Here is a 17,910-nt window from a genome sequence, read left to right on the forward strand (position 1 = left end):
TTAGATAAACAGTGAATAATGTTTTAGCATAGACATGTCCTAAATATGGCCTGGGACATACCTATATTAAAAAGTTATCCATTACCTGTTGCCTGTATTTTATCTGGCAATCCTTTCTGTATGGCAGATTGTAAAAGTGGCCACACCCCTCACCCTCTGTGTATCCACCCTGTTTGCAATGGACTTTGCAGTCCTCCCGTCAGAACGCGGATCTTATTTCTCCACCCCTTGGCTGGTCCTAGGACTTAGGGTACTTGGCTAATAGTATGATCCACCAATTCTGAGCCCAGACCTTGACAGCCTTGCTCCTACTTTCTCTCTCTAGCAACACTGCCTGAGCTACTCCATGCCTGGGCTAGCCTTTGGAGGAGGGGAGACCCCAAAGATTAAAGACAAGCTGTCTCATGTAAGGCTTCCTAGACTTGCTGCCCCCAGCCAATCCAGCCACTGATGCTGGAACAGAATTAGGTAAGACCAGAAGAACCACCAGCTGAACCTAGTACACTCTGGCAAACTGTAGAATCATGGATGTTATTTTAAGTCACTGAGTTTTTGTTACCAAAGGCTAATTGATACAGTCTAACAATGTAAAGCAGGGCTGGTACTTTTTAAGACTAGAGAATAGCTTAAAGGTTGTGCTGAGTTTTGAAGCCCACTGATGAAACTGACATAAGAGCTTATTTTTGCAATTGTTTTTGTGCAAATAATACTTGGGAATGGTTTCAGGGAGCCAGAGGAAATAGCTTGTTGAATAAACAGGCCCACAGTAAAACAAAATTCACTTCTATAAAAAAGACATTGTTTTACTTCCTTAACTATTTGTTTTGTGAAGGGTAGAACTTCAGCTGAGTGACTCCTTGCTTTCTTTCTCCCTCTGGAGAGCTTCTCAGAGCACATCCCTTTCAGCCTGCCCATTCCACGCTACAGTTCTGGTGACTGACTGACTCCTAAGGTCACATCCAGGCGAGGATGGGGAAGAGCTTTTAGAGCTTTATGCATCATCAAAAGAAACTTGTTGACTAGTCATTTAACTAGTGAGAATGGACTGTGGAGGTCCAGAGAAGAGAGATGGGTTCTTGGTGGTGGGGAAGAAAGAAGTTGGGGAAACTCAGCCTACATCTCTGGCCAAGATAAGGTGGGATTTATGATGTGGTGTTTAAAGTGCTAAACTCCAGTGAACCCCCACAGTCAGTTTCTTTACTGAAGTTTTTATAGTGTCCTCACTAGGTAGTCAGCCTGCCTTCATTTTGTGACTTTAGAGGAATAAGACTCCCTCACTGGGAACCTCACCTCTGAGCTTTGCTAATGCTGAATGTGTGAGCACTTCTTAGCTGAGAAGAGTGAAGAAAGTATAGAAGACTGACACCTGGAGGACTTATGTATTATAAAGCCAGATTATTTTAGCAAAAATCTCAGAAGTAACCTTGGAGCCTGACAGAGGTATAGAGGTATACTCAGGAGTCTGGGTCTTGCTCCATCCATGTTTCATTTGGAGATTCCACTTAGCTACTTTTCACTGAATACAAACTTAGTCACACTATCCTGAAAAAAAATCTTTAAAAAATATTTTTAATCAGAAAATGTAGGGAAAAAGTCTCCCCTTCCATCTTTTACTGTTTGCCTACCCTTCTCTCATACATCACATTTTTAAGCAAAGTTGGAATTAATATTATCAAGAGTAAGTTCTGAACCTCGGGTCTGTTAGAAACTAGGAAATGATAAGAACATGGTCTTTATGAAGAAGAATGAATTTATTAACACATTGTTTGCAGGTAGTTTTTATCGTGTGCTCTACTACCAGTCAACGTAAAATGTATAAATATGTTTCTCACATACAATGTGTTAAGATTTCTTGGGAGAAATGTGCTTGTTATGCACCTAGCAAATGAGCTGAGGACATTTAAGGCTGGGACTCAACATTTTACTCATGGTTGCTCCTGGGACCTTCTTACCACTGCCTCTTGAGTCCCCATGACATTCCCCTCATCCCATTTTCTGTGCCTCTGTTCTATTTCTCCAACCAACAGCTGTTTCCTACCATAGTTTATGAAACTAAGTGTATTAGTCTGCAAGGGCTGTCATCACAGCATGCCACAGCATGTCACTGAACACTAAGAATTTATTTTCCCATGGTTCTGGAGGTGGACAGAGCAAGATCAGGACACTTGAGAGTTGGCTTCCCTGAGGCCTCTCTCCTTGTCTGGCAGGCACTGTCTTCCCCTATGTCTCTTCACACTGCTCTTCTTTATGCACATAGCCCTGGTGTATCCTGGGGCAGACAGCAGAGCTTCCTCCAGTTCCTTATACTACAAACAATGCCTTTCTTCTCACCTTCTCTCTGCAAACCTGCTTGATGATTTTCTGGGATATTTCTTTGAAGCAGTATAGATGAATTCTAAGGTATGCTGCCGGATTTTGCTAAGTACTGCCAGAATGGCAGCTCCAACTTCACACTTGGCAGCACTTGGTATTGTTATATGCTTTCAAATATTTCCCAATTTGATGGATAGACACTGGTATTCCATTTTTGTTCTGAGCAGTGTTTCTTTGAGCACAGGAAGTCAAGCATCTTTTCTATGTTCATTACCTACTTATTTTGCTTTCATGAATCTCCTATTAATATTCTCTGTTTAAAAAAAAATCCTGGGCTTTCTGTCTTTATACAAAGAAGGAATAAAATATCATCTTTGCCTTGTTATAATTTACAATTAAGCATAACTCAGAAAACAATGTACTCTGAGTTAAGCATAACTCAGAGTACAACTCACAAGTTGTACTATGTGGTAATTCCTAATGTGGAAGGACAGTCCCATGAGGTTAGATTCATCATGGGCTGATATTTTCAGAGGCAGATGACAGAGTCAGAAATATAGGACAGAGGCAAGTGAGGAGAGACACATCCCAATTTTGCCAGGAGGCAGGGAGAAATGCTAGAGGAATAAGGGTAGATGCTAGCTCTAGAAAAAGCAAGAAGACCAGCTTCCATGGAAGGTCTGGTTGGGGTAGCATTAATTACATTTGAATAAATAAGATTTAATCAGTAGGAGGAACTCATAGGTCCCTGAGAAGAGAAGTCACATGGCCAAAGGGATTGCTATGGTTTGGATGTTGGTACCTTTCTCTCAGGTTTATATATTGAAAACCTAACCCCCAAAGAGGACAGTAGAAAGAGTTGCTTTGCCTTCATGAATGGTGTCACAGACCCCAGCTCGTGGGGACCACAGCATTGTAGCTGAAACAAAAGAAATTCACACAGACTACCAAATCCTGTGGAGATAAAGGGCAGGCAGCTTCTCTCTCAAGAGGAGCAAAAGCCTTGGCCCTTGCTTTGATGAGCTTTTATTGTCTTTCTGGGCACATTATATGAAAGTCCTCATTAACTATGCACAGGCTCGCCTTAGGTGGTTACCTTATACAGAAAACAAAGGAGAGGATGCCTATAATCACATCACAGAAGAGGGGCATTTGTAAATGAAAAGGGAAAAGTAGTTGAACCATTTACACTCATCCTTGGAAGGTTTGCATGGATTTTAGGAAGTTACTTTGCAGTAAATGTTTGCTGCCTCAATTCAGGGTGAGGGAGTTTTAGCAAAAGCAAATCTTATAGCAGTCTAGGTACAGTGCAGGCCTGATTCCCCACAGGAGAAACTATCTGTGGGCATGGGTCCTGTGCATCTCCAAGTGGGAGCTGGGCCCATGACACACAGAATGGTCTCCTATATTTACCCCCTTGTTTTTAGTTAGGATCATTATAGATCCACAAAGCTTACTGCTTGCTGGTCTCTCACATGATCGGGGAAAATAATTTGCAAATACATCAAAGTTCACAGAGCATTATTATAATCAATAAGCAACCAGCATTCCAAAGACCCACATTCTCAGATTAGGCCCATCAATCATTGTCAGGCAGTAATATTCAAATAGATAACATTCAGAGAACTATGAGGGCTTATTTGGAGTCAGGATCAGATAGCTAAAGGGCCACAAAACTTTGGGGAAACAAATTCATTTCAGGGTTGGACCCTTATCATTTAAAATGAGGGTATTAGCAAAGCAGGTTTCACAGGATTTTATGCTTTATTTCTTAGGCCTGATCACCACAGGGAATTCACACTTTGCAGCACAGGGCTGCACCCACCTCCAGCATTGTTTCAGGCTTAGGTGGATCAGGGGAAATAAGGAAGCCAAGAGGTTAGTAGACTTCTTGCAGACAGAATGAGGACTCAGGCTATGTCAATGCCAAAAGGTGAGGGTTCATCATCCCCTTTGTCTATAGCTCCCCAAGTCCTTCCCTGAAGGCCCCCTCATGACCATGCCTGTCTTAGATCATCCCTCCCTTGAGGAATCTTACCCATCATTGGCTAACTGATCATGCACTGGGGGCCAGGCAGGGTGAAGTAAAGGGGGCAGAGGTGGTGGTCCTGCCAAGGAGATAAGCTTTGTCTCCTCAGTGGCTTAGGGTCCAAAGGTCTGTCATTCAACCTTAGCCATGGGGGCTTACAGCTTCTGAAGCCAGGCAGGGCAGTTCCCAAAATCTAATCTTCCCACTTTATTGTTTGTAAATTCAATTATAGCTATTAAGCCTATGAAACCCACTATTTGCTGTTCCCCAAAGCAATCTTAAGAAAACAACGTCTCTATATATCATCAAGTACAAATAAGGATTAAGACAAGGAGGCATCCAAGGGCTACCATGATCCAAACCCATAAATTCAGTCCATTGAACTAGTTTTTAGAGTTCAACCATTGAACATTATGGGGCACTGAGGGGTTGTTGCCCTCTGCAGGAGGCACTTGAGCCTCAGCCTCTGTCATTGGGGCAGGTCCCATCCTCCTCTGCTGGCGGACCCAGGCCCATGAGTGATGTTGTGGGTGTCTGTTTTCCTTCTGGTTGTTCAGGGTCAGCTGGGCCATCTGGTCTATCAGTTGATTGGTTTTTGCCAGCAGATAGCAGAGCTTGATGCCTGTCTCACTCATGATAAGGCTTCACTCTTTTTGCTGGTATCCAGATAGAGCCTGTAGGAATAGAAACACATGCATACCCTCTTCCCCAAGTTAAAAGGTCTACCAGGCCCTGCCAAGAACCATCTCCCAGAGGATCTCTATATAAAACCTGAGGATAAGATGACTTTGGCTCTTTCTTCTGAAAATGTTTCTCAATTGGAGTACAAAGTGATTCATCACAATTTAGAAAATTATATGTAAACATAGCTAACATAATCAAATTTTGGGGGGAGGACTCGTGGCTCTCCCTTTTTTGTTTTTTAAGAAGATTTTTAAAAGTATGATGAGCTCACTCTACAATTGCCTGACTGGATGGATTGTAAGGTATTCCTGTTTTATGTTGGATATTCCAATGCTGAAGAAAAGCCTGAGTAGAATGAGCAAGGTATCCAAGGCCATTATCAGTTTTAATTCGCTAAGGCTGTCCTAAATGACTAAATTCCTCAAGCCAATGGGCTTGTATATTTTTAGCAGATTCCCCTGTCAAGACAGATGCATGTAGGGCACCAGAGTAAGTATCAATAGAAATATGAACGTATTTGAATTTTCCAAAGGGGGCATAATGAGTGACATCTGTTTGCCAAATTATTTGAGAACTTAGTCCTTGAGAATTAACTCCTGTGGATGGGGGCTCCTTGCTAAGGGCTTGGCAATCAGGACATTCTTTAATAATTTGCTTAGCTTGGGAGAGAGGGATATTAATTGTTTTCAGAGTGTCTGGCTATTTTGATGAAAAAACTGATGAGAAGCTTCTGCTTCTTGGAAAGCAGTAAGCACACTGACTAAGGCATCTGCCTTATTGTTACCATCTACTAGGGAGCCAGGCAAGCCTGAATGGGACTGAATATGAGTAATTAAAAGAGGGTATTCTCAATTGTCAAGGAGGAACTGTAGGGTCAGAAATAGGTTAAGTAGATTAGGGTCAATAGAAGTCTTAATTAGTGCCTGATCTAGATGCAGAATAGTATAAACAGTATATCCTGAGTCGCAGAATATAATCAGAGGTTCTTGGGGCCATTGCCTCAGGGCCATGACTGCAGCAAAAAGCTCAGCCCCTTTGAGTAGAGGAATGTCCTGATACAAAACTTCTCCAGTTTTTGCCCTCTTGCCAGGCAATAGCAGTCCATACAGTTTTTCCAGACCCATCAAGAAACACAGTTCTCACTCCAGTTATTGGCATTGGGCTGACCTTTTCTGCTAGCCTTATTTGAAGGAATGGAATATTTTTGAAGCAATTTATCTGAGGTCAGGTTAATTTCTAGTCCTCCTATAAAGTCAGCTATGGCACACTGAAATTCTAAAGATTGAGTTGCCAATTGTTGTAAATAGACTTGAGTTAAGGGGACGTGAATAAAGGCAGGATCATATCTAAATAACCGCTGTGTTCACTCACGTCTTTTTATAATAAGATGGCACAATGCAGTTATATTGGTGGTAATAGTGTGTTGCGGTTGATGAGACAGAAAAAGTCACTCAGTCATAGCTAAGTGAGGTGACAGCTTGTTGGAGTGCCTAAGGTTGGGAAACAGAAAAACCGGACAGGAAACTGTGAATTAATTCTAGTTAGTTGTGGATGCTGATTTATTATAGTTAATTCTTGTAGGGCCTCGGAGGACAGTTTTCTGAGGGAATTAAGATTAAGGCCCCCTTTAAGGGCATTAAATAAATGAATTAATTGTTGGGTAGGTATTCCAAGGCTGGTATGCACCCAGTTGATTGCTCCTAGGAGTTGTTGGAGGTGATGAAGAGTCAAATCCTTGGGTGAATTAATTTGAAGGACTTGAAGCCAAATTGTCCTATTAAAGAGAATATAGCCTAAATATCTCCAAGGCTCTGAAGGCTGGATTTTTTCTGGAGCAATTTCTAGCCCAGCAGAGGCTACAGAATTTTTAAGAAAAGAAGCAGTTTTTGCTAAAATATCTTGTGAAGGAGCTGTGATCAGGATGACATTCATATAATGATAGATAATTGAATTAGGAAACTGATCTCTTACTGGCTGACTGGATGTAGGAAGAAAATGCTGGCAGATAGTTGGGCTGTTAAGCATTCCCTGAGGCAAAACTCTCCATTGAAACTGCTGTAAAAGCTGAGAATTGTTAATGAGTGGGAGGGAAAATGCAAAACACTTCAGACCCTTTTCTGCTAATGGAATTGTAAAGACACAATCCTTTAGGTGGATAACTAGAAGTGGCTAGTCCTCTGGAATGTAAACTGGGTTGGGGACTCCCAGATGCAGGGGACCCATAGGTTGGGGGGATTCACTGATTTTTCTTAGATCATGAATAAGCCTCCATTTGCCTGGTTTCTTTGGTACAACAAAAACAGGCTTATTCCAAGTGCTGTTAGAGGGTTCAATATGACCTACTTTTAACTGTTGTTTAACTAAAAAGCAGGTCTGTTCAAGTCACTCTCCTTTAAGTGGCCACTGATCAACCCATACCGGTGTATTGGAGAGCCAGGTAAGTGGTAGGGGAGTTATAAGAGCAGTAGCCACTAGGGAAAATACGGCAGAGAGATTTGCATCACCCACCGACTGAGGATGTTACAGAACAAATAAGGGGGTCCTGGGATGATATACTATTATTTAAAAAAAAAAAAAGCCCCCAGGTCTGTCATGTCCACTGCCAGAGGAAAGAAATCTCTCAATGCCAGAGATTTGTGAAAAGGAAAGGAAATGTTTATTTAATACTATACAAACTTAAAGTAGTGACCTAATGTCTTTATCAAAAAATCCTAAAGTCCCTAAAAACACCCACAAACAGACATAGTCCTTCCTTCCTTCCCCCTTTGCCCAGTCCAGAGTACCATATCTCAGGAAAGGAAATAGAAATCCATGGCTCAGGCAGGCCTCTGGTTATTCCCAGTTAGTACTCCATCTTGACTGGGAGACCTCCCTGGGTTCCCGGCACCCTCAGCTGAGTCGCCGGGATCTCTGCTAAAACCAGGTGGTGGTTCCCTCTTCTAAAGCTGCAGGGGTCCCCACTCTGGCAAAGGCACGTGGTTCTCTCTCCCAGGGCCACGGGAGTCCTCACTCAGCCAAAACTGCGTGCTTCTTCCCCTGCACAATGGCTGCAAGGGTTGCGGGGGTCGCCACTCTGCCAAAGCCGAGTGCGGTTCTCTGCTAAAGCCGCATGGTGATTCTCTCTTGCAGGGCTGCGGGAGTCTTCACTCTGCTAAAGCTGCGTGGTTCTCTCTTTCAATGGCTGCCGCCTCTGGGTTTAAATCCCCACGCCAATCTTTCTCTGCAGCCCCATTTCCGACTCCTCCTACACTTGAGCACACTTGCCCTCAATCTGCTGTCTTCTCCAGCTTTTCTGGTCGCCATCGTGGGTCTGGGCAGGTGTGACCCCATGTCATGGAGCCAATCTCTGAGCTCCCACGCAGGCGCTGTTAACTCGGGGGATCTGCCCCCCAGTCATGTCTTGGTGGGGTTGTTACTTCCATTTCCCTGGCTCAGAGCCTGGCCACAGCTATTTAACATATCTAAGCAACCAGCCAAAGGCTATAGATATGTTAAATGACCACACCAGAGGTTAGCTACAAGGCTGTTGCTATGCAAAACAGCTCTCAAAGGCCCTGCTCCATTTGTCCCTTCCCCCAACCCACACCTGGGGAGTGGGTGTGAGGACATCCAAAAATCTCCTGGACACCTTAAGTTCTGGACCCCATTTCAAATGCCTATTTGGGGTCTCCACCTCTTGGCTGCACCCTGTAACAAGGACATCACAGCCCCAAATATTAAGGGGCATAGGCAGGATATATGGTCAAATTCTCCCTACCTGTCTGTCTGGTCCATAACACTTAAGAGACCATACACTGACTTGTGGTTGAGAAACTCCTCCAATCCCTGTTACAGGCATTCTGCTGTCTGTTAGGGGCTATTCTGGAGGTGAAGACTGGTTTGAGATAATGGAGATGTCAGCTCCTGTATCTATGAGGCCTCGAAAGGTCTTATCCTTTATTTGTAAGATTGGTTTATTTAATTTAATTGATTCTGTCCAAAAAACTGATTGATTGTCTGTACTACCGAAGCCTCCCTCTCCCCTCACTGTATTCTGAGTCTTTGAGATAATGTAGGGGAGTAGGAGCAGCTGGGCAATACAAATTTGGGCAGGAATAACATGATAACCAGAAGCTTTAAGCATGATTTTAATTTCCCCTTGATAGTCTGAGTCAATGACCCCTGGCTGAACAAAAATGTCTTTGGTAGTAATACTGGATCTCCCTAAGATTAAACCAACTGTTTCTGGTGGGTAGAGGTCCCCAGACACCAGTGGGAGCTACAATTACTTGATCCTGTTCTCTAAGATGAGCTCATTGGTGGTGACCAAGTCCAGCCCTGCGCTTCTGCAGGTGGCTGCATGAAGGTTGAAAACTGTGCATTTCCCTGCATTCCCTGATATTGATTGCTGTTCTGAAAGCTCTGATTGGTGTTGAGGGTGCTGGAGCGGGTGCCCCTCAGAAGTTTCCCTGAATAGGTTGGCCATTTTTGTCAAATTTAGAGTGGCATTCTTTGCCCAATGTCTGCCCTTGCCACAGCGCAGACAATCCTTTAGGGGAAGCTTGTAATTACTCTTTCCCCTTTCCATTGTGGACAAACAGTCCTTGCATAGGTGACTGGGCTTTCCACAATTGTAGCACCTGGGATCTCCCTTAATTGCAGCAGCCAAGAGAGAAGCCTTATGCTGCTCTGTGCCGAAATCTTGGCAAGCTTTGATAAACTCACTGATGTCTTTGGTGATAGTTCGCAGGGTTCCTATAATGGTCCTGCAGTCTTTGTTAGCATTTTCATAAGCTAGCTGCCACAAAAGAGCCTTGGTTGCTCTTTCATTATCTGTTTGCCCATCAATAGCTTCTTGGAGGTGATCAATAAAGTCAATTTATGCCTCTGAAGCACCCTGATGGATATTGGTAAAGGAAGAAATTTTCCTGGCCTGAGAATCAGGCACAGCTTTCATGGCTCTGAGAACAATTTGAGCACTTTGACTAAAATCATGAGGATCAAGCCTGGCTTGAGCCATAGTGGTGGCAAAATGACCAGACTCAAGCAGCATAGGAGCGGGTGACAGGATTATTCATTTGTGCATTCTTGGTTGCTTGGTGGCCGGCTTGCTGAGAGTACTCTGAATGCCAGACTGTGAACTGAACTGGGGTTAAGCCTGTCCTGGCCAGAGCAATCCAGTCACAAGGGGCCATTCTGTAGCTGTCAGTGATGGCTTGAAATAGCCCATTAGTAAAGGGAGACTGAAGCCCATTTTTTTTAATGTTCTATTTTAGATCTCTGTAAAGGGAAAAAGAAGGGGTTCATGGACATTTCTTTGACCCCTGACTATAATGAGAAAGGCTGAAAGGGCATCTAAATCCCCAGCCTCTGCTGCCTGTTGAAGGCACTGTCGCATGGCCTTAACAGGATATCTGTCTAAATTTTGTCTCTCTTGGTAATCCTGTGAGGAGGAACTCTTCCAGAGTTGAAGTAAGGAGCAACAGCTACGAAGCAGGTCCTTGGGTGGTGCCATAGGCAAAACTTTCATAGCTGGTTCTTCCACTGCATCACATAAAACTTCCTCCTCTGAGCTAGACCCTTTATTCTCCTTTTTGACTAGTTCTGATCTCCCAGCCCATATAGGCATGACAGCAGTCTTCACTAGCCCCCAACTACATAACAGGCATGCCTAGACAAAAAAATATAGCCCAAATGAAAGAACAGATCAAAGCTCCAGAACAAATACAACTAAGCAATGAAGAGATGGCCAACCTATCAGATGCACAGTTCAAAACACGGGTAATCAGGATGCTCACAGAAATGATTGACTGTGGTTGCAAAATAGAGGAACAAGTGAAGGCTATGAAAATTGAAATAAATGGCCCTGGCTGGTGTAGCTCAGTGGACTGAGTGCGGGCTGGGAACCAAAGTGTCCCAGGTTCGATTCCCAGCTAGGGTACATGCCTGGGTTGCAGGCTGTAACCCCCAGCAACTGCACATTGATGTTTCTCTCTCTCTCTCTATCTCCCTCCCTTCCCTCTCTAAAAATAAATAAATAAAATCTTAAAAAAATTTAAAGATCATTGATGTTTAAAAAAAACAAGTTTAAAAAAAAGAAATTGAAATAAATGAAAATGTACAGGGAACCAACAGTGAAGGGAAAGAAACCAGGACTCAAATCAAGGGTTTGGGGCAGAATTAAGAAATAAACATTCAACCGGAACAGAATGAAGAAAGAAAAGTTCAAAAGAAAAATGAGGAGAGGCTTAGGAACCTCTGGGACAACTTTAAATGTTTCAACTTCCAAATCACATGAGTGCCAGAATGAGACAAGGAAAGACAAGAAATTGAAAACTTATTTGAAAACACAACGAAGGAGAACTTCCCTAATCTGGAAATGGAAATAGACTTCCAGGAAGTCCGGGAAGCTCAGAGAGTCCCAAAGAAGTTGGACCTAAGGAAGCACACATCAAGGCACATCATCATTACATTACCCAAGATGAAAGATAAGGAGAGAATCTTCAAAGCAGCAAGAGAAAGGGAGAGAGTTACCTACAAAGGAGTCCCCATAAGACAATCAGCTGATTTCTCAAAAGAAATCTTACAGGCAAGAAGGGACTGAAAAGAAGTAATAAAAGTCATGAAAGGCAAGGACTTACATCCAAGACTACTCTGTCTAGCAAAGCTATCATTTAGAATGGAAGGGCAGATAAAATGCTTCCCAGATAAGGTCAAGTTAAAGGAGTTCATCATCACCAAACCCTTATTATATGAAATGTTAAAGGGGCTTATCTAAGACAAAGATGATAAAAAATATGAACAGGAAAATGACAACAGACTCACAACTATCAACAACTGAACCTAAAAAGGAAAACAAAAGAAAACAAACTAAGGAAACAACTAGAATAGGAACAGAATCACAGAAATGGAGATCACGTGGAATGTTCTCTGTGGGGAAAGGGAGGGGTGAGAATGGGGTAAAAGTTACAGGGAATAAGAAGCATAAATGGTAGGTACAAAATAGGAAGGGGTTAAGTATACTATGGGAAATAGAGAAGCTGAAGAACTTATATGTGTGACCCATGGACATGAACTAAGTTGGGGAAATGCTGGTGGGAGGGGGTTGCAGGGCAGAGGGGATTAAAGGGGAGAAAAAAATGGAAAAATAATAAAATCTAGTCTCTTAGTAACTTTCAAGTATATAATTCAGTACTATTAGCTATAATCACCATGCTGTACATTAGATCCCCATAAGGTGTTAATTTTATAACTGGAAGCTTGTAGCCTGGAAGTTTTTCTTTCAGTCCTTCACATGGGATATGTGTTTGTGTGTACTCATGAGTATACTCACACACATACATTTATTCAGTTAATTACAATTTTTCTCTATGAAAAAATAGGTTTGTCAATGCTGTTTTTTCTTTTCAAAGAAGAAGCTCTTGGATTCATTGATCTTTTGTATATTTTTAGACTCTATTTTGTTTATTTCTGCTCTGATCTTTATGATTTCCTTCCTTACACTTACTTTGGGCTTTGTTTGTTTTTCTTTTTCTGGTTCCTTTAAGTGTGAAATTAGATTGTTTATTTGAGCTTTTTTTTTTTTTAGATAGGCCTATAATAACATGAATTTCGGTTATGATTGCTTTGCCAATGTCCAATAGATTTTGGATTGTTGTTTCCCCATTTTCATTTGTTTCAAGGTATCCTTTAATTTCTTCCTTGATCTCATTGTTGACCCGTTCATTGTTTAATAACATGTTATTTAGCTTCCATGTCTCTGCATGTTTTTCAGTGTTCTTGTGACTAATATCTAGTTTCATAGCATTGTAGTCAGAGAGATGCTTAGTATGATTTCAATATTTTTAAATTTATTGCGACTTGTTTGTGTCCTAACATGTGGTCTTAGAAAACGTTTCATGTGTACTTGAAAAGTATGTATACTCTACTGTTTGGAAGTGAAATACTCTGAAGATATCAATTAATTGCATTTGTCTTAGTGTTCATTTAAGGCTGCTATCTCCTTGTTGATTTTCTGTCTGGAAGATGTATCCACTGAAGTCAATGGGGTGTTAAAATCCCCAACTATGACCATATTTCTGTCAATATCCCCATTTATATCCATCAAGATTTGCTTCACATATTTTGGTGCTCCCCTCTTGGGTGTATAAATGTTTACTAGGGTTGTATCTTCTTGTTGGATTGTTCCCTTTATCATTATGTAGTGTCCTTCTTTGTCTCTTTCTATAGACTTGGCTGTAAATTATATTTCATTGGATATAGGTACAGCTACCCTAGCTTTTTTTTAACTTTCTGCTTGCATGAAATACCTTTTTCCATCCCTTTACTTTTAATCTGTGTGTATCTTTTCATTTGAAATGGGTCTCTTTGTGGCAGCATACATATTGGTCTTGTTTTCTTATCCATTCAGCTACCCTTTGTCTTTTGGTTGGAGTATTTAAGCCATTTACATTTAAGGTGATTATTGATAGGCATGTATGTAGGGCCATTTTATTGTTATACTGTTTTCCTCTGTATTTTATCCCTTTCTCTTTTTCTCCTTCTTCTTCTTAAAGCAGGCTCTTTAAGATTTGTTTCAGTACTGGTTTGGTGTTAACAAACTCCTTTAGCTTTTTCTTGTATGGGAAGCTTCTTACTTGTTCTTCAATTGTTATTGATAGACTTTTTGGGTAAAGTAGCCTTGGTTGTATGTCCTTGCATTTCATCACCTTGAATATTTCATGCCACTGCTTTTCGGCATGAAATGTTTCTGTTGAGTAATCCTATGACAGTCTAATTGGTGCTCCCTTGTAGGTAACTACCTGCTTTTCTCTTGAAGCTTTTAGCATTCTCTCCTTATTTTTAAGCCTTGCCATTTTAATTATGATGTGTCTTGATGTAGGCCTCTTTGGGTCCAACTAGTTTAGGACTCTCTGAGCTTCCTGGACTTGCATGTCTTTTTCCTTCATCAGATTAGGGAAATTTTTGGTCATTATTTCTTCAAATAGGTTCTCACTCCCTTGCTTGCTCTCTTTTCCTTCTGTTATTCCTATCATGCAGATGTTGTTATGCTTCACGTCCCAAATGTTTCTTAAGCTCTCTTCATATTTTTTAATTATTTTTCTCTTTGCTGCTCTGCCTGGGTATTCTTTTCTACCTTCTCTTCCAAAATACTGATTCTGTCCTCTGCTTCATCTAACCTACTGTTTATTCCTTCCAGTGTATTATTTATCTCAGATATTGCATAATTTACTTGTGACTCATTCTTTTTTATGGTTCTATGTCTTTTTATGCTGTTTGGTGCCCTTATAATAATCAATCTAAACTCTTTATCTGAAAAGTTGCTTGCCTCCATTTCATCCTGTTCTTTGAGAATTGTCTCCTTTGGGATGTGTTTCTTTGTCATCCCATTATGGCTGCTTCTTTGTATCCTCCACTTTAGTTGTTAAACTAATCAGTGATATGGCATTAAGCTTTAACTAGCAGCCTTGCTTAAGCAACACAGGGTGGGGGCACAGTAATTCCTGTGGACAGGGCTATTGATGACAGTCAGACAGGAGTTCTCTGCATGAGAAATATGGCTTCTATGTTCTGGGAAATGACTCAGCATGGGAACCTGGCTGTTGTTAACCTCAGTTCTCTCTCCAGAAAACCACTATGTCAGACTCTCCTCAAGTGTCTCTAGTCCACTCTGCTCTCCCTCTGTTAGAGCCCAGGGTAAGTGACTGCAAACAGAATTTTGTGTGTTGGCCATTTAAGAGGTTCTCTGTGTCCTCAGCCATCTTTTCCTGGCAGATAGAACACCTGCTGCTTTTCAGCTGGATGTTATCTTGTTTCCTTTCCAGCTCTCATGCTGTAGGCAGGAACCCAGCTTGGTGTTTAGACCCCACACTTCTCAATGGGAACCCCTTGCTAGTGAAATATCCCCCCACAACTTCAGGTACCCTCTGTGGGAGCCCATGCAGCCCTCTTGTGCCTCCACTTCACTCTCTACCAGTCTCATTGTGGTAAAATGGTTTCTTCTGTCTGTTCTTGTTCATAAGGCTTCTCTCCAGCTAGTGTTCAATTGGTTATTCAAGATGATTTCTCTACCAGTTAGTTGTAATTCTAGACTGGTCTTGGGAAATGGTTAGTGTAACTTCCACTTAATCCTTCACCACCTTGCATCTCTACAAATCATTCTTGAACAGAGCCAAGATGTACATAAAAATTGACATTTGCTATACAGTTTTTGTAGCTACTGGTGACATAAAAATGGAAAGTTGTCATATTTTAATATCTCAGTCTGTTGGGAGGATCCACCTGAACAAAATAATTATAAATGAGTGGAACTATTGTGTTGAAGTCATGAGTGAAATACTATGGGGACATAGAACACAGACTAATTACTTGTGTTGGTGATGGTCAGAGATGGCTTCAGATGTGACCTCTGAGTTGAGTATTTAAGGGTGAGTAGGTATTTTCCAGGGGAGAACATTCCAAAGAGAGACAAAACCATTAGGGAATACTATTGAAATCATAACAGCAATGCCAAGAGTAAACATTCTGATGTATTTCAAGAAAGGTGAGATTTTGACAGATAGAGAAGGATGCTGGGAAATGATTAAGCACATGGGTAAATAAAGCTGGCCACTAGATGTGTGTGAGGAAAACAGTGCAGTCAGAGCCACCTTGAGACCATCTGCATTATACAGATGTTAATTGGAAGTGTGGTCTAGGTTCTCTACAACAGGCTGTACCTCTATATTTTAGTCAGGACTCTACATTTTTGGATTAATATATAATGTCCTTGAAAGCTCTCAGTTCTTTTATTTCTTTTTTTTCTAAGAAAAAGAACCATTTTTAAAAAGCCTCATGAAAATGGTAGATTTAGCTCATTTTAACAAAGGTCACAGCATTTTTGAGTAGTGAACATGACTACTAGATCATTCCAGTGTCTAGTTGTCAGCAGGCACATCTGCATTGCTTCCATAAATAAGTGGCCCTTGGGGCATGTGGCAACTGTGGAGGAGGCAGAAGCCTGTGACATCTGGGAGGAAGCAGATGTACCCTGTGTTCCCTCAACCACAGCCATAAGTAGAATCAAGGCAAAAAGCTCCCCTTTGCTTGAATGAACCAGATTATTGAGCAAGTTTAGGGTGTGTCTGGTCTACTGGTTTCAACTTGGTCTTAGAAATCCAAATGGGAAAGAAGAGATTAATTTGAGAAACTGCTGTAAAGAATCTAAGATTCCTTTCAATCGCAACTCAGCAGCTCCTGGATTCTATTCCTAGAGTATTTCCTCCCATGATGATGATAGTATCAGCAATTAATATACTTGTATTTATAAAGCTTTATTCATTAGGCAGTACTCAACCCTTGGGAGAGGGTAGCTAATTAATTTCTGCAATGTTTCAGATTAGACTGTTGCATGTTTTGTGACCTCAAAAATTACAATGATTATTAAGTCAGTAAAACATTAAATCACCTTTGCAAGAACACCATGTAAGGAAATAATAGAAAATAGTTAAAGGACTCAGATCATGGACCTTCTGAGGTGTTTCCACAGCTGGCTCAGAGCAGGAAGACCCTCACAGGAGGACCCACCCAGGTTTAAGCAAGGAAGAAAAATTAAAAAGAGCAACTACACCATCAACAGGGAAATAACATGCTTCAGCATTCTAAGAAAGCCCTAATTATGCTAATATGAAATAATCTGAAATTCTTCATATTTCTGGAATGTGAACATAATATCTTAGCAGCTATGAAATCGGAGGTGGACAAAGGCCTCTTTTCTGTGGTCTAGGGGAAAGATCAGTGGACCCTGATCTACTCGAAACTTGGGTTGTAACATTGTCTCTTCATCTGGTTTGCATATTAGCATTGGCAAGATTATGGTGCCTGGAGTTACAGTCTCCTCAATTGTGACATGAACATTCTAACAACCGTCTGACAACACATTCTTTGCTCCAGAGCCACACCCTTCACTTGAGCCCCTGTGACTGACCTCTGCTGACCTCCTCTGTTTTATTTTTGCTTCTCTACTATTTCTTCTTTGTGGGGCTGGTGAGGTCTTTTAAAATCAATTCCAGTTGCATCATTCTCTTCCTGCAATTTTACACTGGCAACCATTTGTAATTAGAATAAAATACAAATCCCTTCCCTAGATCATCTGATCCTTGCTCACCACTTTGGCTTCATTTCTGTGCAGACTCACGTTCACTTGGCTAGACCATACTGAGCTGCATGTCTTTCTCCAGACAAGCCTGCTTTACTCCAGGTCTCTATACTGGCCCTTCTGTCATTGGGCAGGCTGCTTCCCTATTCCTGGATGGCTGCTACACATACTCCTTTTAGTCTCAGTTCAGATCTTATCTGTCCAGAAAAGTTGTCTCTGGACACCATACTTAAAGTAGCATACCCAGTCACTTTCTAACAATTTTTAACAAAACTGCAGTTGTCACAATGTGAATTTATCTCATCCAGTTGTTTATTTATTATCAGTTTACCCCAAATGATTGTAAGCTCTGTGAGGGGAAGCATTTTATTTACCATTTTTACAGTATATTCTAGAGTTTAGAGCAATACCTGACAATCTGGCATGTATCAGGTACTCAGTACATATGTTTTGGATGAATAAAAGAGGCGGTTTAAAAATATAATAATGCATATGAAAGTGTCAAGCCTGAAAAATGTTTAAATTTGCTGTCTGTTTTTCCACTTTTGAGGGCTTACTTGTAGGATAAACTTCTTCTGGTCAATAGTAAATAGTAATAACAATAGTTAATATTTATTGAGCTCTTAATAGATGCTGAATTCCATTCTCATAATTAACTCATCTGCCAATCCTCTAAGATACATACTATTATTATTATACCATTAAGATGAGGAAACTGAGTAACAGAGAGGTCAGGTAACAGAGGGACAAAGTCAGCAAGTGATAGACT

At 41.3% G+C, this 17,910-nt stretch overlaps 1 protein-coding gene across 1 annotated transcript in view; it reads right to left on the reverse strand.

Moving 5' to 3' along the window:
• Nucleotides 1–9,290: 9,290 nt before the first annotated feature.
• CNGB3 (cyclic nucleotide gated channel subunit beta 3) overlaps nucleotides 9,291–17,910 on the reverse strand; it is a 165,935-nt gene continuing 157,315 nt past the window's right edge. The window contains 2 exon segments of the mRNA XM_045849433.1: nucleotides 9,291–9,803; nucleotides 10,335–10,659. Coding sequence (XP_045705389.1) covers nucleotides 9,291–9,803; nucleotides 10,335–10,659 — 838 coding nt within the window.

This window comes from Phyllostomus hastatus, unplaced genomic scaffold (assembly GCF_019186645.2).
Source record: "Phyllostomus hastatus isolate PE091 unplaced genomic scaffold, TTU_PhHast_1.1 phas_contig_65, whole genome shotgun sequence".
Lineage (NCBI taxonomy): Eukaryota > Metazoa > Chordata > Mammalia > Chiroptera > Phyllostomidae > Phyllostomus > Phyllostomus hastatus.